The sequence below is a fragment of the Ptiloglossa arizonensis genome, chromosome 5 (genome assembly GCF_051014685.1).
Source record: "Ptiloglossa arizonensis isolate GNS036 chromosome 5, iyPtiAriz1_principal, whole genome shotgun sequence".
NCBI lineage: Eukaryota > Metazoa > Arthropoda > Insecta > Hymenoptera > Colletidae > Ptiloglossa > Ptiloglossa arizonensis.
In genome coordinates, this window is record NC_135052.1 from 16,831,798 (window position 1) to 16,858,857 (window position 27,060).

The 27,060-nt window shown below is 41.0% G+C and overlaps 1 protein-coding gene across 2 annotated transcripts in view; it reads right to left on the reverse strand.

Moving 5' to 3' along the window:
• Nucleotides 1-27,060, reverse strand: part of Carpa (Carbonic anhydrase-related protein A) — a 334,325-nt gene that overhangs the window by 147,337 nt on the left and 159,928 nt on the right. For both annotated transcript variants that reach the window (XM_076312333.1, XM_076312332.1), the window contains exon 2: nucleotides 2,404-2,457. In XM_076312333.1, the coding sequence (XP_076168448.1) occupies nucleotides 2,404-2,457 (54 nt within the window). The remainder of the gene's footprint in view (nucleotides 1-2,403; nucleotides 2,458-27,060) is intronic.

The following is a 27,060-nucleotide window of genomic DNA, read 5'->3' on the forward strand; positions in this document are numbered from 1 at the left end:
GGAAGTGGAATGTGACGCGACGATCAGACAAATGTGTTGGAAATATAAGTTTTGGGAAACGGTTGTGTATTTACACAATTAGGGATTGTAAGTATATTATTGTGTTTTATTTATCCGGTTGTCACAGATATCGTTCTTACAACTTGTTTCTTCGAATCATCGTTCTTATAACATGTTTCTTCTACTATGCATCGTGTTTTCGTGTACACGAACTTACGGTTAATAAAATCGTGAAATAAACATGAAAAACTGTAAAAATCAATCGTTCAGAAATCTTTCGATTCAAGAAAAAAGAAATTGAAATTTCCCGGTCAATTCTCAAAGATTCTACGTTTCCAATACAACGAGATAGATACAGGTAAGTTACGCGAACTTACGGTTAATAAAATCGTGAAATAAAAATGAAAAACTATAAAAATCAGCCATTGAAGAATCTTTCGTTCAAAAAAAAAGGAAAAAGAAAAAAAATTGAAATTCTCCGTCCAATTCTCAAAGACCCTAAATTTTTCATCGCGATCGCTTGACACGACACGGGCAAATTTCGCGCGATAAAAAGAAATTCGAACGTGAAAATTTCGTGGGCTTTATACGAACGCTCCTTAACCGAGTATACGGCACTGTTTCTCTTGTGGCAGCTGGCTCACATGGCGGAACAACACTAAACTCGAGACTCTCGAGCCTTGCACGACCCTATCGGCGCCCGCCTTATTTTTAATAAAAACTGCGACCCGCCGCTCCGCGAGGGCGGCGAGATTAAAAAATTCGTGCCGGCGCCACGAGCCACTCGATGGCCTCGTAACTTAAAATTAAGAAAATTAGGAGGCTCCGCGCCGCCACGCCGCGCCATCATGGAAACTGATCAACGCTTCTGTCCCTTGCGATTTATATCTCGACGTTCCACCCGGTATGATGAACGAAACGATTCAACGCTGCCGGGGAATTACGTAAAACAATTCCGCGGCATTAATTTCTGGTGGAACATTTACGTACTGTATCGACGACTCGGACTTTATATCTCAACATAGGTACATCGCGATCGAATCGATAACGGTATTGGAGAATCGTAAAATATCCGCTTGGCTCGTTTAACGCGTTGACAAGTATAAATTTCACGCTGTGTACAGTTCGAGCCAATAGATTCCACGCACCCTTATACTGCACCGAATGGGAGACTGTTTCGAGAGACAAAAGTGATAGTACACATTTTAACAAAATGTGTAACAATATGTTTCGTTACATAAAAATTTGATCATTATTTTTAAGAAGTTAATGGCACGTGTAATTTTACTCTACTCCAAAAAACAAGTATTGATCACAAAAATATATGTACCTTTACTCTACAGCAAAAAACAAGTATTAAAAATATATATCGATTCAAAGATACTAATTTTTTCACGTATAAAGTAATATTTCTTGTAGGATTAAATATTAGTATTGTACGTAAATATTAAACGACAATCTTGAAACTGATTACAGTTGTACGATACTCTCGATTATTCGGTTTCGCATTTAACCGATCTCTGTTTCGACCAGATTTTTTCTACACGAAAATCAATGGAAAAATGATCGATTCTATGATTCTCGAACAAATATATCGGTATCGGTGAAACGTGGATTAAACGCGAAATAATTCGAAAAAGGGTTACGCGATTCGAATCGAAGAAAGTGTACACTTTCTTGAAGAGAGACCGGTGCGCAATACCCACGGGGGAAATACACCGTTTGGATAATGGAGGCGTGTTCTGCGTTAACCGGAAAATTATCTCGTTAATTTGCGCGGGGTTATCAAATCTTAGCATTACAGAACTTGTACGACCACCGTTCCCGTAACGCAGCCTGTAGAAATAATAACACTTGCGTCGTTCTCCGTGAAAGTCGGCTAAAAAGAGAAGAAGGAAGAAGTTAAAAGTTTCCGACCGAGAATCACCAGCCCCGTTGCGTTTCCTTATTTTGCGATGCAACTTCCTCGCGGATAAACGCGTCTCTGACCCATCGGCGAGGTGTAACGTATTTTTGTAATCATCCCGGAATAGCGAGCAACCCCCGTGGTAAAACTTTTCCAATATTAACCCGCGGCGCGGACAACGCGAGAAAGAGTTACACTTCCGACGGAATCTTTCCGATATCTCATTATTCCTGCGAGCACTCCGCCCGCAAAGACACGGGCCGGGCCGAGCTCCGCGATGAACTTAACGCGATCGATCCGCGAAATCCTCGAATATTAATGGAAATTAACTCTTCCCGATCGGTTTCTCTTTCTGGAGTGCTTCGTGTCGGTATCGATTACACGAGCGATTACCTCGTCCGTTAACTCGGAAAACTGACGGAAACTCCTTCAACGGTGAAACTTTTCGAAATCGTGCGAACGAACAATCTGGGAATACGGATCAACGAAACACTTACCGGATATTCCGTCGTAGGTCCACCATTGGTCCCAACTGTTATTGGCCACGGATTCTGTAAAACATGGAAACAGATTAGTCGAATGTTTGTTATCCCGCGACGCGGTATTAGCGGGGAATCACCGAGTGGAATGTGATCGAGTTCGTTGTTTCTTCCATTTTATTTTGAAAAAGTTTACGATAAAATAAATAGATTTTTTTTTTTATTGAATTGTTCGAGGTTGCTTCAACCTTGATAGGTCATTGACAATCATACTTACTATTTATATTTATGTGAATTACAAAATTATTATTTCTTTTCTTTATTGAATTATTCGAGGTTACTTCAACCTTGAAAGGTCATTGACAATCAATACTTACTATTTATATTTATGTAAATTACAAAATTATTAAACACAATTAAGTAGGTAAGTAAGAGACCAAAGATTTGTTCACAGTTCCTCATTGTTATTAAGTTCTTGTGTACATTTTATATTTCTATTCATAATAAATCTACCATACCGAGTTAGAAGTATCGTGTAATAAACACCCATAAAAGTACCATTGAAGTAACTATACCACTATATAAATCCGACTACAGGTATCGTATTGTCGCGAAAAAGAAAATCTTCGATTAAGACTCGAACTACTAAAGGGTTTAATTTGTCCTGTTTCGAGCTTCTTTTTCAAATTATTTAATTATCATCCTTGTCTACAATATTCATGTACAATAATCAAAATGGACAACCAATAGTACTCGTAAATTAATTTGCCCTTTCCCCGTCCAATTTCTAAAATATTATACATATGTGATCTGAGAAGAAAAGTAATACGTGTTTCACGCGTAAGTAGAATATGGACAACCTTTGGGCCCCAAGGTATTTCTCTCCCCGAAATACATTAAACGAGCCCGATAAATCTGAACCTAACGTCGACGAAACCACGTTCCTCCACTAGAATATCCAACACCTAATATCAACCGCGAGTACCCAAAGAAAGTTTCGAATCGTTTCGGTGACATGATTTTTTTTCACCGTTCTCGGCCTCACGAATTTCCATAAATTTTCCATTCGTTCGTTCGCAGTGCGAACAGTGAAGCCATGAAATCTAATTAGAACTTGAGAAAGGCCACGAATTTCTTCCTCCACGGTTTCCCAATAACGTTTGACGAATCCCCGCTGGTTCAAGATTTCGCAAACTTTGGTGTATATGGGTTAGACGTCTTAAGACGTTCCGCTTACTCTGAGCCGTTAAGACGTTCTGGTTACCATACCTTGCGGAGACACGTTCCGATTTCAGACTCTGTTTCGAACTTTAAAGCGAAACCAACCTTACCAGCCCTTCCCAACCGCTACGATTCTCGACGAACCGAGATCGTAAAAATAAGACGATCACTCACGATGTTCATATCTCGAACCTGGCCAGGCTCTACCGTAAAAAGAAATGGCCGACTGATAGTGCAATCAGTCGCGTGCACTGTTTCGATACGCTGCTTTCGAGTTTTAATTAAGATCGCTACTTAGCAGGAAGAAGCCGAAGTTCAGATAATCGTGATTAATGTTTGGACTTGTGGCGTACAGTAGAGATCAAATCTGCGGTTTCGGGAACATTATCGTCTTATTCATCTTGCTACCCCATTTGTTAGCATTCAATGTTCCCGATAAAGGCCTTGGAAGTGCTGATAGATCAGATTGTTCAATATTCAATAGTCGATAGATCCGTTAGCTCGTTCGATATTCATAGTTTCGTAATAAATTTCTCGACAAAGTCTCCTCTGGTTTAGTTTTTTATTTATTTTACCGCCAAATTTCCACCATACATAACCTCCGATAGTGTCTCGCAGAGAATACTTTGATTCGTTTAATATCGTTTTCGACAAACCGTGCAAATGGATAAAATCGTTGTTAATTTATTCTTTTATTTATCTTATCGTCAAATTTCCACTTTCTCGAGAAACTAAACCGATTCGCGCTCATTATTTCCGATCGAACATCTATATAGCTACACATAACCTCTGATAGTGTCTCGCAGAGACTTTGACTCTTCGTTTAATATCGCTTTCGACAAACCGTGCAAATGAACAAAATCGTCCCTCAATTGCCTCCTTCTCTTACCTTATCGTAAAATTTCCACTTTCTCGAACCGATTCGCGCTCAAAATCTCCGTGCATCCACGCGTTAAACTACAAAAGTGTTAAAAAATCGACGAGAGAGATCGTTCGGAAATTTTCCATCGCATATAAAAATCAAGCAACATGGATTGCCCCCTCGTCCCGGTTTCACTGGACCGAAGTACACGCGGATTATTTTTACAACGAAACAGCCCGGAACGATTGTCTTAATTAAACGTGTAAGGTGGGCACAAGTTGAAGCTTCAGCGGACAGAATGTGCCCCTCGTTAAAGTAAATGGACCGGTTGCTCGACGGTGACCGATAAATAAGCGGGAGGCGTTCCGACGGATCGTAGAAATCGTAATAACGGTTTACGGCCGCGAATAAAATACGAAACCCCATAATCGCTAGCCGGCACAATATCTGAAAAATTCGCGAAACCTGTCGCGGAGCACCGATCTCGTTAAAACGGGACGCCGAAGCGAAACGCGACGCCCCTCGCGAATAATATTCGAAGCGAGTCGCGAGACGACGAAACGATTTCTGGCTTTTATGCGCGACGAGGGACGATTGCCACGGTATTTTCTGTTGCCCGAGCGCAACGGAAACATTTTTCTCGGTAAACTCGTGCACGTTATATTAGCAATTTGCCAGTTCCTTGGCCCGCATATCTCCCGGAAACTTGCCGGTGAAACTTTAAAGCTCCATCACGGTGCACAGGGCGGTGAACATCGATCAGTCCAACTTCCCGGTAACGGGTGATCGATCAATCGATTCCCGAGAAGTGATTCGTGCACGGAATTTTCCGCGAAGGTGCGTTCAACGGGACCACCGTGTCCGGGGACTCATCGCTCGGCCGACGTCACCTCTCGATACCTTGACCCGTTTCTTATTAAAGACTGCGTTTTCGAATAAATCGGTGATCCTTCTCGGAGAGTGTATCGGTGCTTTCGTAAGCAGGGGGAGGATTTCAATCCGCGAGGGACGCGAGAGTTTTTCGCGGGGATAATTAACCATTCGCGATCCTTGAGCTCGGAGTCACGTTTATATCGCACAGTAATGGGAACTTGTCTGGGTTATATCAGTGACAGACAAGGTGTTAATATAAAAATAATGTTTTTACGAATGGAAGTGTCCTAAGTGAAAGTGTGATGTGAGAGAGTAAATTTTTAAGTAGGAAGATTGTATCTCTTTGTGTTGAGCACACCGTACGAGAGTTAAGAGGGATTGATGCCTTGCAATATTTTTTAGTGCAGAGATTTAGAGAAGAGAACAAGTGTACGTAATTGTTTCATTGAAAATTTATTTCTCTTTAGATTTGTCTAGGATATTATTTTCTTTAACATTTTGATCAGTAACGATTAGGTATCGAAGAAGTCGAAGCAAAAGGTAACATCCATAAATAGATCTTGCTAAGTAGATCCGATCAGATCTCGAAAGAAGAGTACGAAACTTAAACATAAAGTTTCATTCGATCGTTATTTGTCCATTTTTCCAAATTTCTTAATACGATCGTAATTTAAAATCCGTGACGATTATCTCTACCGTCGAAGACGCAAGAGTTGCGATCGAAAGCCAGCAAAAAAAACTTTCTCAAACTTTATCATTATCCGATACAGTTGAAACACCACAGGACGCAATCGTGGAACAATTTCATTCGAATCCGGCTGGAAAAACGAATATTTTTTTTTATCATCGAACATCTACCGTGTCGTGGAGCGATTGAAATTTCACAGGAAACAATTTCTCGCGCATTTCCGTAACCGAAACAACTATTCCGCGGGACGAAGTTGGGAAACATAACCGTGGAGAGAAATTTCGCTCGCCGAAGTTTCCCCGAAAGTCCGCCGAAAAAGATGTTCGAACGACAAGAAAAAAAAAAAAGAAAACAATCCGATTCCGAACCGCTTAAAACTCATCGAACGGAGAGCAGCCGTGTTACGAAACGTTCGTTCGACGCTCTAAAAATTGAATTCTCATTTCAACGGACACTTTATCTTCCGCATTACCACTTCTGCTTCAATATTCATTACTTTTTCTATCTCGTAGCGGTCGATCGGGGCACCGGGTATCGAGTCCCCGTTGCTCGTTTTTCTATATGCAAATTTTCCCACGGCCGCGTTCCATCGCAGAAACGTTTTAATGCTCTAAGCGTATCGAATAGTTGGAGATCCCCTCCCTGAACAATTATTGCTTCCAGCCGGTTTCTAGTTGACCCTCGTCCCGCGCGTTCACGTCAAACTCCCTCTTCCCACGGTCGTTCGACTCTCGGTCTGACCAAAGCGCGACCCATTCCACTTCGGACGGTGACCCATATTCGATTATCTGGATGCATGCCATCCAGTCCCGTACGGCAAACTAATTGCCTCAAATTGGAAAACTTTCGCAGCCTATACCGGTCTCGCTCTCTCCACTCCGTTGTCAATCTCCTACGCTTCTCCGACCGTGTACTATCTTGCTGTTCTCCGACGATCGTTTCATGCCTCGTACCACGGCGCGCCCTTCCACGGATGCCTTTTGGGAATGATTTTCGTTTCTCACGGGGGAATTCTTTCCCTTGCCTTTCACGTGGACCAGAGAATCGGTACGAGTGATTTCAGATGAAAGTATGTATTGCGTTTGTCGAATTGAGATGTTTCTTCGCGAACCGGAGAATCGATACGAGTGATTTGAGATAAAATTTATTTTTCTTTGTCGAATTGAGCGTTTTCTTCATAGGGATGGAAATTTAAATTTGAGGAACATCGAGGTTGAGGTTAGCTTCTATTAGATGTTAGAACTTGCAGACGATACTAATATTTCCACGAAGGGAGTGGGTTAAGCGTATTTACGGTCACGAGAACATTACAATATGTGTATATTTCGGCCAATCGAAAAACCGATATCCGATAAAGAATACAAATTTCTTTCGAACGTTGCAATACTGTTTATGAAAAAAGTGTACTGTAAATGTACAATTAATACTTCGTTCAATTCTCTCTTTATCGAAGAAAGAATCTCTCTTTCATTCAAACTATTTTCTTTCTTTCTTCATTTACAAATCACGAACGTGTAGAAAAAAAAAATAACCAAAAGACGAGAATATAAATCTTAAAAGTAAATAAAAATTCAATATTTACATACGCACGTGTGTATAAATCTCTATTTTCAATAATCGAAACACGATCGGGTCGTTTGAAAAACAAAGCGCGATGAAACTTTTCATCGATCGCGATACTTTCGGTTCGCGTGGATCGAGAAAGGTAGAAACGAGACACGATACTTCGGAACGAAACGCGAATCGTTTGAATCGCAATCCTATCGAGGGTTAATTTACGCGAATTTCGAGCAATCGAAGCGTCAGAATTCGAGACGCGCAGTTCGTACTGACACAAGCGACTGCCAAGTGGCAGCGCCGTTTACATACCGTTACAACGAGTGCTGTTAAAACACATCGAACGAGAAATCAAGCGGCGTGTTTGGCGAGGAAACGGGACAAAGGAATTGCGCGTCGATAAACGCGAACGTTCCTATCGAGTGCACGGCTGGGTGACACGTGCTCCAGCGTGTGAAGGAGAGAGAGAGAGAGAGAGAGAGAGAGAGAGAGAGAGAGAGAGAGAGAAATCGCCAGACACAACGGAATGCAGATAACTTCTTTTCGTTTCCTCGCAATAATTTCACTCCAGTTACGCTTTTCAAATCAACGCGATGGAAACGATTTACCTTCTCGCGGTAGCTCGGTAATATTTTGCGCCACTTTTCAAAACAACGCGTTTGCTTCTCATTGGCGAATCGATCTCGAAACGATTAACGAGGGACCAGTCACTTAACAATTACGCTCTTCGAATGATCACGAGCCAAGAGTCTCGCGAGATTTCGAAACGAAGCGGTAAAATCTTCTCGACGAGCACTCAATCTTTTTCGGAGAAATTTTCTTTTTCTTATTAGTGCTCAAGTTGTACTATTTTTCACGTGGGAATTTAATACGTATCTTGTGTTAGATTTGGAAATAGAAATTTGTTTCCGTCTGGGTTAGTTAGATTATTGTGATTTAAGGATTCGTGAGGACGAAATTTGGTGAATTTTTTCGAGTCTTTGATAATCAAAGATCGTTTAATTTTATCAACGAGTTTCAAGGACTTTTTCACGACTCTTGCGTATAGATGTACACTTTGTAAACGTGTCGTTGCATTCGCGAAAAACAATCAAGTCACAGAAGTGCCTTGTTATATCAATTTTTTCCTCTGTAATTTCTTTTGACTTTTCGCTACACGACCCGTTCCAATTGTGCAAGTAACGTTCCAATTTGGTGCATGTTATACAATTTTTACCGTATTGTATTCTACGGTAAAAAATGTAACTGTTTAATTAGCGTATATGCAGAGAGGTTCTAAAATTAATGGCCAAACTTTGGGAATTCGATACTCGTTGCGACGATACAAATATATTACACAAACGTGTATAAAAATTATGTAACACCTTAAAACTATTTCACATGTTTTACAATAACGAAGAACAAAAAAACCATTTCTTGACCAAACTTCAAATAAGTAAATTATTCGATTTATTCTATCTGTTCTGTGTTTATTTAAATTGTATGTGTTACACGTTAAATTATAATTGTTCTACTCTAAATTGGACACTAAAACAATAACTCGAAGTATGTAAGTGTAACAAGACAGATAACAAGATTACTCAGAAAATTGTATTTACAGCATAATTTGCGTTTTCCTTGCTTAAATTTTACCCAATTTTTGTAATAATTTTCATAGCCACAAAATTCTACATTCTCGTCTAGATTAAAATCACAACATTTTACACAGAAAATTTTCGATCTACTCTCGTGTACAATAGTTCTACGTTAAAATCACAACATTCTACACAGAACATCTTCGATCTACTCTCGTGTACAATCGTTCTACGTTAAAATCACAACTTTTTTCAAAGAAAATATTCGTTCTACTCTCGTATACAATCGTTCTATGTAAAAATCACAACGTCCTACAAAGAAAATTTTCCATCTACTCTCCAGTACAATCGTTCTAGATTAAAATCAGAACCTTCCACGTAGAAAATTCTCGATCTACTCCCATGTACCATTGTTCTACGTTAAACTCACAACTTTCTACGTAGAGAATTCTCGATCTACTCCCGTGCACCATCGTTCCAGTTTAAGCTCACAACTTTCTACGTGGAAAATTCTCGATCTACTTTCGTGTACGATCGTTCGAGGTTAAAATTACAACCTTCGCGGTCCGAAGCATTTTCTTCCGGTATCCGGGGAAAATGTCCATCGAGGGATAGCGAATCGCCTCGAGAAACACCACGGTAACAACTATGCTTCGTCGGTCTAAATCTCGGCCAGGGAAATAAACGTCTGGTAATAGAGAGATCGGGGTCGGGAATTAATAATTTCGCGCGGAGGATCGTCACCGGGGCGCAGCGGTATAATTATGGTTAACCGAAATTTCTATATTCAACGACAGCCCTGAAGTAACTGCCGAGAACCCCAGAGACGTTGTTAACTTTAATAGCAAAATTATGATCGGATTAAACGCAACCTTTAGCGCAGGTTCGCTCGACCTGCTGACAGACCACTGTTGAGCCATATTCGAAGCTTTAGGGTAAAATGAAAAAATTGTTTATTAAAACATACTCTTTCCCTCGAGTATTATAAATACAAATTCCTGCGAGTTTTTTGTATATTCGAAATACAGTATTTCCTTACTGTATTACTAAATACGATAAGTGACGTATCGATCAGTGTGTGAAATAATAGAACACAATATTTACAATTAAAGACCTTGAAATTCTCGATACAATAATTAAAGGTAACACTTCTAAATTGAATTCTCCTAAAAATCTATCTTTGCGTGTTCTGAATTAACAACTTTGTAACAAATCAATAATAAAATCTTTCCCGCGTAAATTCCACGAAAAAGAAACTGATTGAAAATTAATTCAACTCCAATCAATCGAAACGATCAAAATTTATCTCCTACAAACCGTTGATTCGATACTTGAATTCTCCGATCCGTCTTCAACAGTATTTTCTCCAAGACTTTTTTCTTGCAAAAAAAAAAGAAATTTCTCAAATCGATATTTTTCAGTTCGAAGTGAACGCACTGCACCTTTAAACGCAACTCCTGGCGCCAGTTCGTTCGTTCGTTCGTTCGTTCGGCCGCAGTTACGTTTCGCACCTTCTCCGCGGCGGCGCGATACTTTTTATTAAAACGGCAATTCCGGGCCCGCGGCGGAATAAAGTGGACCGCTTCCTTCGTAACACAGTAAAGAGGTTTATTAGCCCCGTAACTCCTTCAAACTTCCGTCGGCCGGGCCGTACTCGGCGCTGGTATCCGCGAGGGTACGCGATACAATTTTCCGCGCGGCGTTTCACGCGCCACGGGTGTCCCTTCCGTCCCGTTCCGCATCGTAATTCGAGTATTATTCGTTTAACAGCGATAAGCCGGTAATTGCGAAATTGCCGCACCTGTTGTCGCCCACCGTCGCCGTTTCCTCGCGTGTAACACTCGCGTCGCGTTCGAGACGCGTTCGACCAACGCGCGGAACACTCTTGCTGACCCAATTCTCCTTTCTGTACAAGCGTCGAAGCAGAACCTCTCGAGAGAGAGCTCCTTCGTATACGCGCAATGTTTCCAGGTAACGCGATAATCAGTTTCCTTTTGGAGAATCGATCATTGGAATTACCGCGTTCGTGGTAGTTGTTCGTTTCGCACGCGGCGCGGTAATCGTTTTTAAACACAGGGGGAACGAGAAAAGTCACACGAGAAAAGCTATCATTGAACGTGGATCGTTTCGCACGATCTGGAATGAAAAGAAAAAAATATGACAATTGTTCGGAAGAATGGCCACCGCGTCGATTCGAACGATTTTTGGATATGTTGTCAAGGACCTCGTTTCGAACAACTTTTTCCTCTGGGATGCAGTGTCGCGAGGGCTTCGTTTCCGAGATAAACGTGAAATAGTTTTGGTTGCGTATACGTTGTATTTCTGAACCCCGAGACACGTGTGAATTGTGTTTGTCGAGTGAATTGAAACTTATACTGGTGTAATGAACTTTTATTTGTATTTAATTTATTGTAGATGTATTAGACAGTTAGAATGTGAAAGTAATCGAATAATTATAATAAAAAAATATATATATATATATAATTTAGCTTCTATTTTAACTGTTCCAACTCTTTTGTAAATTACTGGAAACATGTTTAGTATAAATGGGGAATTTTACAAAGTCCATTGATTGTAAGTGACACTTATATTTAAATGTCCTCTCTTTCTGTTTCCAGGGGTGAGTGCTTTGAAATATAATGATCCAAAGTGTCTATCATGATTAAAAAACGTACGCGAACACCTGGTTATAAAAATCGCTCGAATTCGGACCAGCGAATCCGATACTATCGCAAACCAATCTTGACAGTCGTTCGAATTAACTTGCAAGTCGAATTTTAGTTACTATTAACCGTAACGAATGTCTGTTTAACATGTTGCAAATTAAGCTCCGCGAACGAACGCTATCCAATGTATGTCATACGAGTTACGTTATTCACGGCTGCGACATACATATAGAAATCCATTTCCTATTCAACCTAACATGTCCCGACATTAATTTGACGCCGCGAATGTAACAAGTATGCACGAGAGTATGAATTACGTATATTATGTCTACGAATTTAGCATTCTGCATCCAAATATTACTATTTAGGTCGCGTCGTGTTTTCCGATATTTTATAAAACACGATCCACTCACGGATTGGTTTGGAATTTAATTTCTTCGAAACCGTGGGAGTCGTGGAATAAAAGGAATACGCTTCTATTTTAACTTGTATTTAACAAAAATCGAATAATACCGAAGCGATCGTCGTACATTAACGATGATCACTTTTCAAGTGTAAAAAGTTTCGAATAATAATTCCTTTTATCGTATCGGGAACATATTATTGAACCTTCTTCTATATTTTCAATCAACTTCTCATCGTTCCATCGTAGACACTCCGTACGATGTAAATCTTTACAGAAATTCCAATTTAGTGTGTTTGGAGTTGGAATTTATTTAATATTTAATCAAAAATTTAACGAACATCTTCGATATTTTACTATTAGAACGGTAAAATCGACTAGTATAGATTACTCTGTAAAACCAATGGAAAGAATTGTTTACATCCGATAGTAGGTAATATCGTGAGTTCGTTCGGTATCTAATTGATTCGAAGTCGGAGTACTTTAATCGAATCGAAGCTTCGGAATCGAACCGTAACTTTGCAAAACGAGTGCACGCAACCGCATAAATTAACCAACGAACGCGTCGAACCTGTTAACTACCGATTCGATTCAACTCGATTCGCTGTTCGTACGTTCGCATCGCGTGACTTTTCCACGTTTTAAACTGCACCGCACGGAATCACCGAGGTAGCTGTTTCCAACGGTTTCGTCAATAATAGGAACGATGATAGCGTATCGGTCAGAAATAATTACGAACGAATGGAAGACTACGTCGATGTTCGAACTTTGAAAACTCTTCGTCGACGTCCCTCCGATAACACCGTACACGAACTCGTTTTTTCGCGAGGGAAAGTCCATTGTCTCGTAGCTGTAAAATACAAATTTCTACCACGTTCGTAAATCGCGAAACAAATTTCACGCATACCTCAACATTATTTGACAGCAATTTTTACTCGTTTCGTATTTAAAAATAAACGAGTGACCCAAGAGATTCTCCCAAAATACCTCACCCTGTATATTATAACTAACGATACAAATTTCGTACCACTGGTAGTGATACATTTACAACTGAAATGAAGGTATGGATAGTTACGGATTAACTACAAATTTTCACGGAGAATAATTATTCTCGATCGATACGATGTAATTGTAACTAGTGAAGAAATTTTGTATCAATAATTTTAAGACACGTTTGCAACGGTAAACAATACGTGAAGAATCTTTGTGTACGTATTGGATAAAGATTGTTCGTTTAATGTTTTAAAGACATATTAGACAAAGATTGTTCGTTTAATATTTTAAAGACGTATTAGATAAAGATTGTTCGTTTATGTTTTAAAGACGTATTAGACAAAGATTGTTCCTTTAATATTTTCGCTCATAGAGAGATTACGTGCGCATTGTCGTGTACCGGGTGTGTATTTTCGAAAAACAAAGAGAAAACGTTTCAAACGCATAAATTGATGACGTTCTAGTCAATATCCGGGGCGAGCGCGTCGTACCGTCTGCCCGTTTCAAGGGTTAAAGTCGAAAGGACCCTTGAGAATCGAGTTCTCTCGAAAAGGCCACCCAAACGCCCCCTAAACAGGGAAAGACTGCCACAACCTAGAAAGTATCGCCTGCATAATTTATACCCTCGACTACTAAACGCCGACTAAACGCTACGGGACAAAATGTACCGGGTTCCCCCGTAGTCGGTTTAATCCTCTTTCGGCTCACGGGACACAGGTCAACGGAAGCAAAAATAAAGAAAAAAAAAAAAACAAAAGAGACGACACCCACCGTGTACGGTTTAATTCTCAGTCGCGATGCAGGTAAGATAAACTCCAGATTAAGAAAACCCTCCGGATATTGCGACGGGAATATACGATGGAATTATTTCCATTTCTTCGTAGCCGCAGCTGCCTGTTCCCGTGCCCACCTTTTGGTTATCGTTGATCCTTCGGGAGGACAGATTTCCCGAAACGTGGTGAAAATTCAACGAATTTATCGGTATTCCCAACACGAACGTAATTAATTGCCGAGGTGAGTGTCGCGTAAAGGAATGCAAAAGTCTCGATACTCGAAGAATCTTCTAGTTTTTATTTTTCTTTCGAATTTTTTATTTCGAAAGATTAAATGTATATGTAGCGCCGGAATGGTTGCTCTGGGAATGATTTTTGAGAAAGAGGAACTTTCCTTCGGAGCAAGACGTTTATGGTTTCTTAATAAATTTTCTAAAAAGGAAAGTCTACCACGAGTGGGCAATTTTTAAATAATTGAATCTACAGTCTCGGAAGAGAAACTTCTCAATGTTATCTTATGGTAAACCGAGAAATATCAAGTATATTTGTAATAAAGGGGTTGAAAATAATTATCCAAAATTGAAGCCCATGTTTCACAAATATTACCTGGTGACAATCGACTAGTCATTCATTATAGGGAAAAATGACAGAAAAAATTCTCAAAAATAAAAATCCATCGTCCACGAGCAACATCTCGCGACAATCGACTACCCATAGCGAAAGATTAGAAAAAAAATCTCAAAAATAAAAATCCATCGTCCACAAGCAACGTCTCGCGACAATCGGCTACCCATAATAACGAAAGATTGAAAACATAATTCATAAAAAATAAAAACACATTGTCCACGAGCAACGTCTCGCGACAATCGATAGATGGTTCGTCCAAACAAAAATATCTAAACCGAAATCGTTCGAAATTAAATCGTAGCAACGAATCCATCTAACTCTGGCCCGTTAACTGCGCCAATTTCGGCCACGTTTCGGTTATTCCATCAGCAATGGCTCCGTGGCTGTCCCGAAAATGTCTACGATCCAAAGAGACGCGCGCGGTAGAAGTAGCGGGCACGCTTTTTCTTGATTACGTTTTCACGGTGCCGCTAAAAAGGCAACCGGCGCGTTAAGTGGCTCACCGTGAAGAGAAGGGGGAGCAGGCCACGGTATTCAGAGGTATTCGTTTAAGTGAACCGTGAAAAATGCGCGCGCGGAAAGGAAAATCATATTACGCCGCGGCTGAAAAGCCTGGAACGCCAGAGAGAGAAAGAGAAAAAGAGAGAAAGAGAAAAAGGGAGAAATAAAAGGAGAGAAAGAGAGAGAGAGGGAGGTGGTTGTACATCGCAACTCGTTTCTTTTCTCGGCCGGTTGATTTTCGTTCCACGGGCCCTCTCTTTCAAGCTGGGATCCGACTTCTGAGAAATTGCGGTTACACCAGGGGTGGCTGGTATTATAATTAAACAACCGACAGTCTAACTAACCCACCGGGGAAATGAATGGGTTGCGTCGGCATAGAGGAGACACAAAGGAACGCCGGCAAATATTTAAATGTGCCGACGAGCGGTAACTCGATGTGTATTAGCAGTGGTCGACAAACTTCAAGGGTATATATAGCAACCGCCATGCAAATCTCATCGTTTTCGGCGAGCTACTTGCTCCGAAATTTTACGAAAGCAGATATTTTTTTTTTACTCAAAGGAGAAAAGTACACTGCCGGTGACTTTAAGGTAAATGTGACCGGTCTTGGAGAGAAATTTATTATTTCGACGATAAATTGTTTCTTTGTTGCAGCATTCTATCGGTCGTTCGTAGGTGTCTTCCATTGTGAAAGTATTCGGTGTACTTGTTCGTCGTTTGCGAGTCAAATGGTACAATTTGGTTCGTATTTGTTCGAGAAACGATCGTAAAGATAATTTCACGACCGTGTACGCTCGTTTTATATTTTAGAATAATGATAAGCACGTGGAAAAAATATTAGCGACAACGGTAGGGGAACTGGTCGATTGTTAAGTGGAAATGTAAACACTCGTTTGCATTCTTGTCGCGGAGGGACAGTAGGTGGACACATTTTTGCATCGAATGCACTTTTCGAGCAGAAGGTGGTTCATTGACGAGAACGTCGTACGTGGATGTGAGGGGAAATTTTTGCATCGATGAAATCGGCATCGTGTTGCAGAGGAATGCAATTTCTTTCGAAACGACGACAGAGGACGATGGATCGTCGTGTTTGAAATTATTTTCTAGACGATATACGCGAAGATAAGTAACAATGGGAAACACGAATGAGAAATATTACTCGATTCGTCGTACGGTGGATTTGGAAGGTGGATTTAGTGCTTTTCCTCAAATGTACGGTCTCTTACTTTTTCGTCGGATTAAACGAACAGCTTAACGTAACCTTGCATGTAAGACTGCGGTTATCCAAGTGTTGGTGTAAAAATGCTTTAAAATAAACAAAGCAAGACGCAACGAACACTGGAAAAAGTAAATGAGCAAGTTCGTAATACTGCGGCACGTATAATTCGCGTTTGGAGAACAATTCTTCTGCGTTTTAATTTTTCGTAGAAATTTTTATACGCGTAACGGTAAATTTTAGCAAGGTACAACCACAATTAGCGCACTGTGCTATACCGGATAACGGTGAATGTAGTAACAAATGTGTACACGCGTGTTAATTGCGGTAGTAACAGTTTACGCGTATAAAATTAACGGTACTTTTACCGATAAATGTATAAATTTACTATTTGTACGTGGTGAAAGTACATACGTTCGATTCTAAAGACGTTCAGAAATACTTCTCTGAAATAATTAACGACAAATGAAACCAACAGTGACTCAATGGCAAACACACCAATCTTTGTGAAATAAAAAAAAAAAAGAAAACACCTTCCCTGAAAACCCAGCTCTTTCGTTGTCTACGGAAAATCGAATCCTACTAACTGGATCAAGAATCGATCACACAAAATGTACACATAACCATTCAATGTAAAAAAAAAAACAGATACTGTGCAACAGTTGAAAGAATACATTACCTCTAGCACAAGAAAGCTGAGAGAAACATTAGAACTGCCTTTGGATATTAAAAATACTATCAAAAATACCAAAGATTTAATTTCTCGTAAAGTATAATTCATCTGTTCGTAAAGACGAAGTATCTACTAAACTGCAACGATAGTAAAAAATATAAAAACGTGTACGACACACAAATGCATAACAACACGTAATATTAACTGCTTCCGTGATTTGATGCGTGTTCAACTAAATCGAAATAACAGAAAAAAGCAACAAACAACAAACACACGAAAGATAACTTGCGTTATCCTCGGAAGGACAACAAAACCTTAAAAAACTCTCGTCCTCGAGTCTTACCCGCGACCCGAATACGCGTAACAAAGGGCCCCGCACGTAGCAACAATTACATTTCCACGAATGGTTCGCTAACGCGAAATCGCCTCGATCTGGCTACTCGAAGCGAAAGCGTCGATGTCGTAATGGCTGACGCTCGTTCACGGACATCGTCGATGAAATCGTAGCGAAGCGTAAACACGATTCACGGTGCGAGAGGTAAGTGTCGAACGAGAAATCGAAAGTGCGCGCGGGCTACGAGTGCACTTATGCAATCACCGCGACTGCACCTTTCCGTTGGGCAAATTGTTAGCCTTGTTACGGTACGAATCGATGGAAACGGCCATTTCGTCTCCGGCGCCCATTATCCCGCCTGCTCGAACACGTTCCCCAGAGGGAGAAGCCCTTTTGTGTTCCCGCGTATTTTTTTTTCGCTCGCCCTCTTCCACGCGCTCACGCACCGCGGCCGGTGTACCGGGTCCAAGGTAGACCGGTATAATTTTCCACGGAGTTTTCAATAATTCATGGGAACGCGCCGAGTCACGAGGTGTCGGTTCAACGTCTCTGGAACTCTCGTGGCAGCGAGGAACGAACCGCCGGTTGGTACGTCGTTTAATAATTTGCTACGTAACAAGTCGAGCCGGAGGGAAACGAAGGGTAGGCCGGAAGAGTAACGACCCAAAGAGAAAGAATTAAGGGTGGTTCGTTCGGTGATTATATTTTCCTCCCGGCTGAATCAGCAGAGTACCCCGCGAGAAACTCATAGAATAGTACCGGGAAAATTTCTAAAAGGAACAGGAATCGAATCGAAACGATCGGTGGTAACCGGCGCGATTATCGAGGGAGAGAATCGTCGGGGTTGCAAAATTTTAATGGACGATGACAACGATCCCCGGAGGATGCGCGTGGAAGAGCGCGAGGTGTTTTTCGTCCACGAGGGGAAGGTGATCGATCGATCGCGGGACGAGTTCGATCGTCTTGGAAATTATTTGCGCGTCCTCGAAGTAAGAAAATTGGGAAAAGTTTCACCATAGACGAATAGGTGGCAATTTTGATCTCGAATGGAGGCCAATAAGGATACAGAACGGGGCTTGATATCGAGGGAGCCTACGTACGAGTGGATGGAGATGAGAAATGTATCGGTGGAGAGGGAAGAGATCGGGCGATATTCCGGTTTGCTTAATTCGATAAAAAGGTGAGCGGGAATTTTAGAAAAGGGCGAAGGTGGAAATCTATTAGTGACCGTGAACGGTGTTGGTTACGCCGGAATGAGAAACCGGGATTCGATCCGTTAAATAACGGAGAAATAATAATGAAAAGCTAGAGGTACTTGGCTTGGTTGAATTGCTTTAATAATTGGCTCCGTGCTTCGATTTTATCGGAGAATTAAATACGAAAGAAATACAGAAGTCTACGCGCGCGTGCCTTTCAGTGCGCGCTAATTGCGCAACGTGTCTGACTATTATTCGTTATTTCTACTTGCGTCGATACGATCGGGTATTATCTGTTTCGATCGGGTCTAATTGGAAGATACCGAGGACAATGGATAACAGATAATACCGTGCGATCGTCAATGTTTACGAATACCGATGCAAGTGGATGTAGAGAGTAGTGATCAGACACGATAGCAAAGTTGGCATTTTATAATACTTCGCGAAGTTTCAAAATCGATTTTCTCGGGGACAGAGCCCCGTGAAAAAATTCTATTCCACGTTCTCGATTCGTTTTCGTGCGAAGAATTCTAACCTAATCTCAATTATACCCCCAATTTTGGCCCACTTTGCGTACAAGTGAAATTAGATACTATCGCAGCCTGAGATTGTGTTATTACAAAGAAAAATTGTACCAGTTAACGTGTTACGAAATAATAGAAATTTTCTTATCGAATCGTATTACAAAATTACACAAACTTTATTACGCAATGTGCTTTAAAGTAATACAACGAATTTGACACGTATTAATTTCTTTTACGACAAATGTGATGAGATTGCAATATAGAAGATAAAACAAAAAGAATGTTCTAACAATTGCATCGTTGCATCGAAGAAAAGATAAAGGTACGCCAATCTTACAGAAAAATCCATAGAAAAGATACTCAACGTGTACGAATATAAATTTACGAATAAACGTAACTTCTTCCCGGCTCTGACTACCAAAATTGATAATTTTCGTATGAAAAACAAATCACTTATTCGTACCGCTCTCGAGAACCATACAAACGGTTGTTACACCCGTACGTTTTCCCGTATCCGGAAAATAAACGAACAAAGTAACACGTACGTACGAATCGGAGTATAAACTGTTCGAGACCGATGTGTACCGAGAGCGAAACGAGCACGAGGTGTTCGAAACGACGTTAACGAAAGAAATACCATCGAAATTGGTAGCGAGGTAATTCGAAGCGGTTGAGGGGAACTTAACGGTCTCTCGCGGAAGGAGCACGGGACCAAATCAGACGTTCCACAATCTCGAGAATTAATTTAACAAAAGGGAAAGTGAACGCGCGGCGGTACGAAGGAAAATTGAATCACGTATCGAAAGTCTGGCGGCGTGGCCACGGGGCGGGCATGCCACGCGAATTAAAGTAACTCGGCCGATAATTTAAGTAAATATCTCGTGATACAAATGAAAGGCACGTGAGCCTGATACTGATTAAACACAATATCGATCGACCATACATACGAAATTACAGTCCGCGTTCCGTCGGTTCTCTGTTTCACCAGATAAGACCGGGCAAATAACGGTGTAGATACTATCGGTTCTGCCTTTCTTTTATCAACGAGCATATCAAATCGGTCTATAACTAACCCGTGCACCCCACGCGGGAAATGCCCCTCTCCGCGGCAGGACTTACGGGCGCACGAAACATTTTCGTGATATCAATTGCCGCCTGATCTATACCGACGATTTCGGCTAGAAATTACGAACGCGTTCCCGGTATTTCGATAACGCGAACGATCGTTCGCGCGGATCCCGTTGCTTCGTGGAAACGATCCTTTAAGCGTTCGTTGAAATCGACCATCTTCGTTGCAAACGTCACCTATCGGTTACGCGAAACGAGATTCCACGAAGTTGCAGGTTTTATTAGGGTCAGAGGAAAAGGGAACAGGTCCCGAAATTCATTTAGAGGATTTTTGTGCTAAGTTCTCGCGTTTTTCTTGCGTATTATTTACGACGTTGTTGAACGAAGTAAGAGTAAGAAGACTTTCGTTTCTGGTGGATAGGTAGAGAAGGTATCGCGAAGAAGTGAAATTTTGAATATTGTTATTTTATCGAAATTCATATCTTTGGAGCAGGTGTAGGTCTGAGTTATAGAATCTTTTTTGGACATTTTTTTTAGAAATTATTTTTGATAAAGTAATAGAAGCAGTGTGATGTAAATACAATAACTCTAACATTGTAGAGTAATGTAAGGACGATAACAATTTTTAAAGGCTATAATTATTTTTGACACTTAAGACATTTTTTTGAAAAAAATTATCTCACGTCTTTTGGTTTCTTTGAGAGAGGTTTGTAAAATTTTAAAAGACACTCCAAGTATAGTTTAAAGGGAATTGAATTTCGTACAACAAATTATGATTGAAATTTCCGAAGCTCATCGGCTACAATTCTGACGGTTAATCAACGGAACGAGTTTCTATTTATCCTTGAAGTAAATTGTACGTTCGACACGATCTATTTGCGAATTTTGTGTTAAGATCGACAACTGTCACTGTCCCGCAACAAATAATATTGAAGAAATCGACATCGTAACCGACACCTTCCGCAAATAAAAATTGAATCCTCGATTCCACTTTGGTCTTATTCCACGAGACTTCAATCTTTCCTAATTGCTCGACGTTAGGTTAATAGGCAAGACGCAGAATGACGGGTTGTTCGAGATTGTACTAATTACATATCGAAGAGAAGATTACTAGTAGCTTTTAGTACATGATAATTTAGGTCGCGAAAATTGACAAATATATTACGTATCGTGTATATCGTAAAGAGATATTTGGATAAAAAATAGCAAAAAAAACTTTCTCTAAAAATGACGGCTGGAATCATTAAACTAGAGCCCCAGTTACAAAAGATAAAACTTTCTACACTGTTAAACTGCAACAACAAAAATGACTCAAAAATGTACATCCTTGTATCTTTCATATCCATCCTTGATGATTCAATAATAATTTGAAGACTAGTTATTCTAACCCAAACCCTCTAGTAATAATAAATATTGGAATAAAATTCTACAAAAAGAAATCAAAAACATCACACGGTTCTATAAAATACACATCAATATTAAATACACCAGAACTCGAGTTTTCTGCAAATAAACAAGCAACGAATTGCAAGAGGCACGTTTGCGAACCTCAGATCCTTCGCTGACCCCCAGGAAGATAAAAAATGAACAAACGCCCAAAATTCTACAAAACCAAGAAAAGCAACAAAAACTCGAAAGTATCTCGTCCTGTAAAACACACACACACCACTATTGAAAATACACAACTCGAGTTTACTGCCAGGGACAGTGATGGTCAATCGCAAAGGCATGTTCGCGAAGCTCAGGAACCTTCAGTGACCCGTGCACTATTGAAGACCGTGCAGGTTTAAATTCTCGCTCTCGAACCTTCAAAGAAATACGAATCTCCTTCCGAAGACAATTTCCATTTCTTTTTATCCCGAATCCGGACCTACTCTTGACATTTCTCCTCCAGTTCCACGAATCCTTCGTCTTCCGTGGCAACGATTCGACTTTCGCGGGTCCCGATACCGAAACTCTTGTATTTCTCGATACATCGCGGTGTTCGCGATCAGAAACAATCCTCGAGGATGGAGCGTACACCAGACCGTGAAGATCCACGAAAAGGTGGTGGTAAACGAATTCCCTCGTTGGTTCTGGAACGAAAGAACCCGCTCGCGGGGAGAAGGATCGAGCCGAGGTAGGGACAGAGGAACGGTGAGAGAGATAGGGAAATAAGAGGGTATCCAAACGAGTGGTCAAATGTAATTTAAAGAAGGAAGCCTTCCCGAAGCCCTTCGACCCCACTTCACCCCTACCCTCGGGCAACGACCAGAAAAGAAGGCGGAAAGTTCAGCCTGGTTTACAATTCAGTCCGCATAGGGCAACTCTTCTGCACCCTCTACGACTAACCCTCTATCACCTTCTCACCCAGCCCACCCTTTTTCTTCAATGCTCGGCAACCCCTCCTGTTTGACTTCGCGAACTTAGGCACGGTACGCGCGTTCCTGCATTCACCCGAGCCCCCCCTTTCGTCTTCGCTCTGGCGAGCGCACGCACGACCCCCCGAGCACGCTTTACAACCCTCGCAACGAGCCATCGATCTACGAATATTACACCTATGTTCCCTCTTTTTTTTCTTTTCTCTTTTTTTTTTCTCTCTCGAAGGAGCACGGAAAGATTTCCTTCGTCGGTACGATCGATCATCGACGAATCGGTGACACTTGGGTCTTTTGATTCGGGAATCTTCTCGCGGGCTTTTCGACGATGCTCGAATTAATTCTGCAACCCTTTGACGACCAGTCGATCTTCACGCGGTTACTTTTACAACTGTAGAAATTCACTACGCGTCGAAGAGATTCCGATCAGCGAGAGGAATCCTTTTTTCGGTGACCAGATGGTGTAGCTTTGGTCGTTTCAATGTCCATTTGTGGTTACGAATTGTAGGTTACAAGACACGGGTGTTTCTCAAAGTGGGATGTTTTGTAATCCATGGGAACGCGAAGGAAATTTCTGCGCGTGGAAAGAAGAGGACAATTTGCATATTTATTTGTAGGAATAGATTGATAATCAGTGTTTGACAATTGTTTCTTGGGGAATTTTAACCTCAACGTGGAACAGAGTAGAATTCTAACGAGTACATCAACTGTAGGATAACATTGCTGTTATATCTTTGGAAGATTTAATTGTGTACAGTTATTGACAATTGTGACGTTTGACGATTAACAATTGTAAATATATCTTTGAAGAGAATCCTAAATTTTGGTTTCGAAATATTATGTTCTCTGTTTCGCATCGAGTTTTATTAAATAATCGTTCGTGTTTTACGCGATAAAAGTGCAAGTATTAAAGATCAATAAAAACAGATTAATTTCGAATTAATGGAAATAAATGTGAAAACAATTTATGGAAATTTCGAGCGTACAAACGCTCCCAATTTTTAGCGAACCACCTTTGAAAAAGTTTGGAAATCACTGCTGTAGATCGTTGGAATTAAAATCAGTAATTACGGAGTTTTCAATGGAAAAATATCCACAATAAACATAAAATACGACTATCGTACGTTCGAAGCCCAATACCGTAAAAATAAATTCGCGTTTCGAAACTGATGTACTCCGATATTTTAACGAGCCATTAAAATACCGAAACTAAATATACGGCTAATTTTAAATTTAAAATTGTCGATTTCGCGTTAATCGGCAAAACGAGAAACCTTGTTCTTTTCGAAACTCTAAAATATTCGTACGAGTCGAAATTTTAGAGTCGTGAATAATTTTTACGGTGCTCGAAAAAACTTAATTGAAGTAAGCACTCTTTAAAAATGCAGTGAAGTTGTCTGAAGCATCTTTTTGCATCTTCGAAACCAACGAGAGAGTGTATATTAAACAAGTGTTCTGCTTTTAACGAACCACGTTGTACATACGAGCACCTCATTTATCCCAAGGACCTTAAACATTTCTACTATTATTCACTATACGGAAAAGTGACTACGAGAAGGTTACACACTTCGAATGTAATGACAGCAAAAGAAATGAGCAACTTCAAGGTCATTTTCAAGGTTACTAAGTTCTTTTCAACACACTACCATATATTTTCAATTCCTTGACATTGTGGCCAGTAGGAAAAATAAATTTACTAATCTCTGATAACCTTGAAAATAACCTACCCAGTTTTCCTCCCATTATTATGTTCTTCACGGTACAACTTCTTCCTAAAATTTATTTTTTCGAATCTTCGATCACCTCTCAACCATCAACAAAATACACGAGATATCGATATCCACTTGCCACTTATTGTCCCTTGTACTCGATTCGTGTCACGGTATTAAAATACAAAAATGTACAGTTTCTCGGCCGTGATAATTGAAAAATATCTTCTCGATGAGAATGCATCACGTTGGAAGCTTCCCGCGCGGAATTTTCTTATCCAAACATCAGAAGGGAAAAGCTGCCTTAACTAGCATTTACCAAAGAACTAGGCCACAGTTGGCTACGCCTCGTACGTAATGTAATCGCACGGGCGCATTACATCTTGCCGCAGAATACAATTTCCTCCAGCTCAGCCCATGCACCGCGCGTACGCCATGAATTAAACGATATTCATTACGCGAATAATCGTACCAGCCAACTATTCCGACCAAGTCCCGCAGTTCCGACGCTAAAAGTTAGCCGAATTGCTTCCGGCACCGCGTTACTTCCCCACCAACGCACTGTACCCCATCACGAAACCACCCCCTCGCCCACCCCTTGTCTCACGAGTACCCAGATCAAAGTACCATTCGAGACACTTCGAAGACATCAGCCTTCGCTACTGGTTATGCGATACGGGGACCAACAGAGACAGAACAACCACATGGAAGCCACGAAGATTACACGTTAAAGAAAATCAGACAGTAGCGAATGTTTACGTTCATAGTGAATGTTTACGTTCATTGTCAGCATGGTACACAAGGTGGTTTGTAAATATATATCCACACTTTAAGGATTGGGCGAATTTATGCGCTAAAATGAGCGAAAGACGTTTTGTGAACGTATGTCCTGTAACAGTGAAACAGAACAACTACATGGAAGGCACAAAGACTACACGTTAAAGAAACTTAGACAGTAGTCAACGTTTACGTTCATTGTCAACATAGTATACAAAGTGGTTCGTAAATATATGTCCACATTTCAGGGGTAGGATGAATCTACGTGCTAAAATGAATGAAAGACGTTTTATGAATTGTATATCCTCTGACAAACAGAGAGACAGAACAACTATGTGGAAGGCACAAAGACTACACGTTAAAGAAAATCAGACAGTAGTCAATGTTTACGTTCAATGTCAGCGTGGTACACAAGGTGGTTCGTCAGTATATGTGAAAGACGCTTTATGCATCTATGTACTATTTAGGGGCACGATAATCGGATAACCGATAGTCAAAGGATGAAAACGAAAGTGATTATAATCTCTGAAGTTGGTTTAACTCGACCGTGTAATTCCAAGAGATTTCGCGTGTTCGAGGGACTGCGATTATCGGTAAATTGAAAATCACGGCCTGGGGATAGAAAACGTGAGATAGAAAATTTTTGATTCCAGAGATTGTATTTGTTCTTGTGTATAACTATACAGAGTGATTTGTAAATGTACGTTCGTTATACTTTGAACGTACTTTTACCTGTTTTGGTACGTGGATTGAACCTCTGAAATATGAGCAAGCATTTGCGAATCATCCTGTAATATCCAGATATCCATCAATCTGTAACGGCCTTGATGTATCTACGGACGAGATTGCTGTCTAAATTCTAAAACAGTTCCAATTTCAAAGTATTGGAATGCCAAGTAGTATTGTTCCGTGCACGATCGGACAAGTAGTATAACCCAAGTGTGGTTAAAAAAGTAGTATGGCCCCGTCCATGACCAGACAAACAGTATTGTCCTGTATATGGTCAGACAAGTAGTATATCCTCGTATATGGTTTAGGCAAGTAATATAACCCTATATATGCTCAGACAAGTAGTATGGTCCTAGTGCATGGTCGGACAAGTAGTATTACCCCGTGTCTATGGTCAGACAAGTGGAAGTGCGAGTGTATAGTCAGCAAATTATGGATGCATGGTCAGACAAGTAGGCATGCGGGTGCATAGTCAGACAAGTTTAAATGCGGTTCTATGGTAAAAAACTTTGACCTTAACCGTTCGAGTTCCAAGCGGTATCGAAGAAACATTGTCGAAGAATCCCGAATCCCCGCAGCGCCAAAAATGCAAGAAAAAGATCACGTTCAATTTGTGTTAATCGCGAGCGAAACATCCGCGCGATTCTCGGTCGTCCGCTGCACGGCAATAATTCTCATCCACTCGGAGAAACGTCGCCCGAAAGCAACGAAACAACCCATCGTGGAGGTCGTCTCGTAAACCGAGTTCGATTCGATGTGCCCGACAAGGGTGATTCCCTTAATCTCTGTCGAGTCTCCGCCCCGGCTCATCGTCGCGGGCGCTCGTTCGAGAACGTGGAACCGGCGCGGCGTCTCGTTTCAGAATCCTCATCTTCAACGGCGCTGGAATAAACGTTTCGAACGGAACCGCCGCCGGTGAGCCGTGGAAAGTAAGTGGAGAAAGGTTCGCGGATGGAATGAGAACGGGGAGGGGGAACCGCGGCGACCGGTTCTGCCCGTTGGAGTGGGGGTGAATGTACAGAGAGGGGAGGAGCGAGGACGGTGGATGGGTGGGGGGGATAAAAGGTCTGAGCCCAGTTTACTCCACGTCATCAGCGTAATTGTATGCGAGGGAATAAACAAAACTATAAAGCTCGCGGTTCGGATTACTTTTCCGCAAGTTTCCAGCCTCCCGTTCCCCGATCCTCGTAGCCCCTCCCCGCCATCACCGTCGTCACTGTATTCAACCCCCCCTCCCTCGACGCTATCTCCACCGTTTCTCTGTACTCGGTTTCTAAAGCTCGGGCTCTTCTTCCTTTCTTAGCCGCTTCTTAGCCCCTTCTTACCTCTTGTTCTTTCTCCTCGCGAGAAAGGA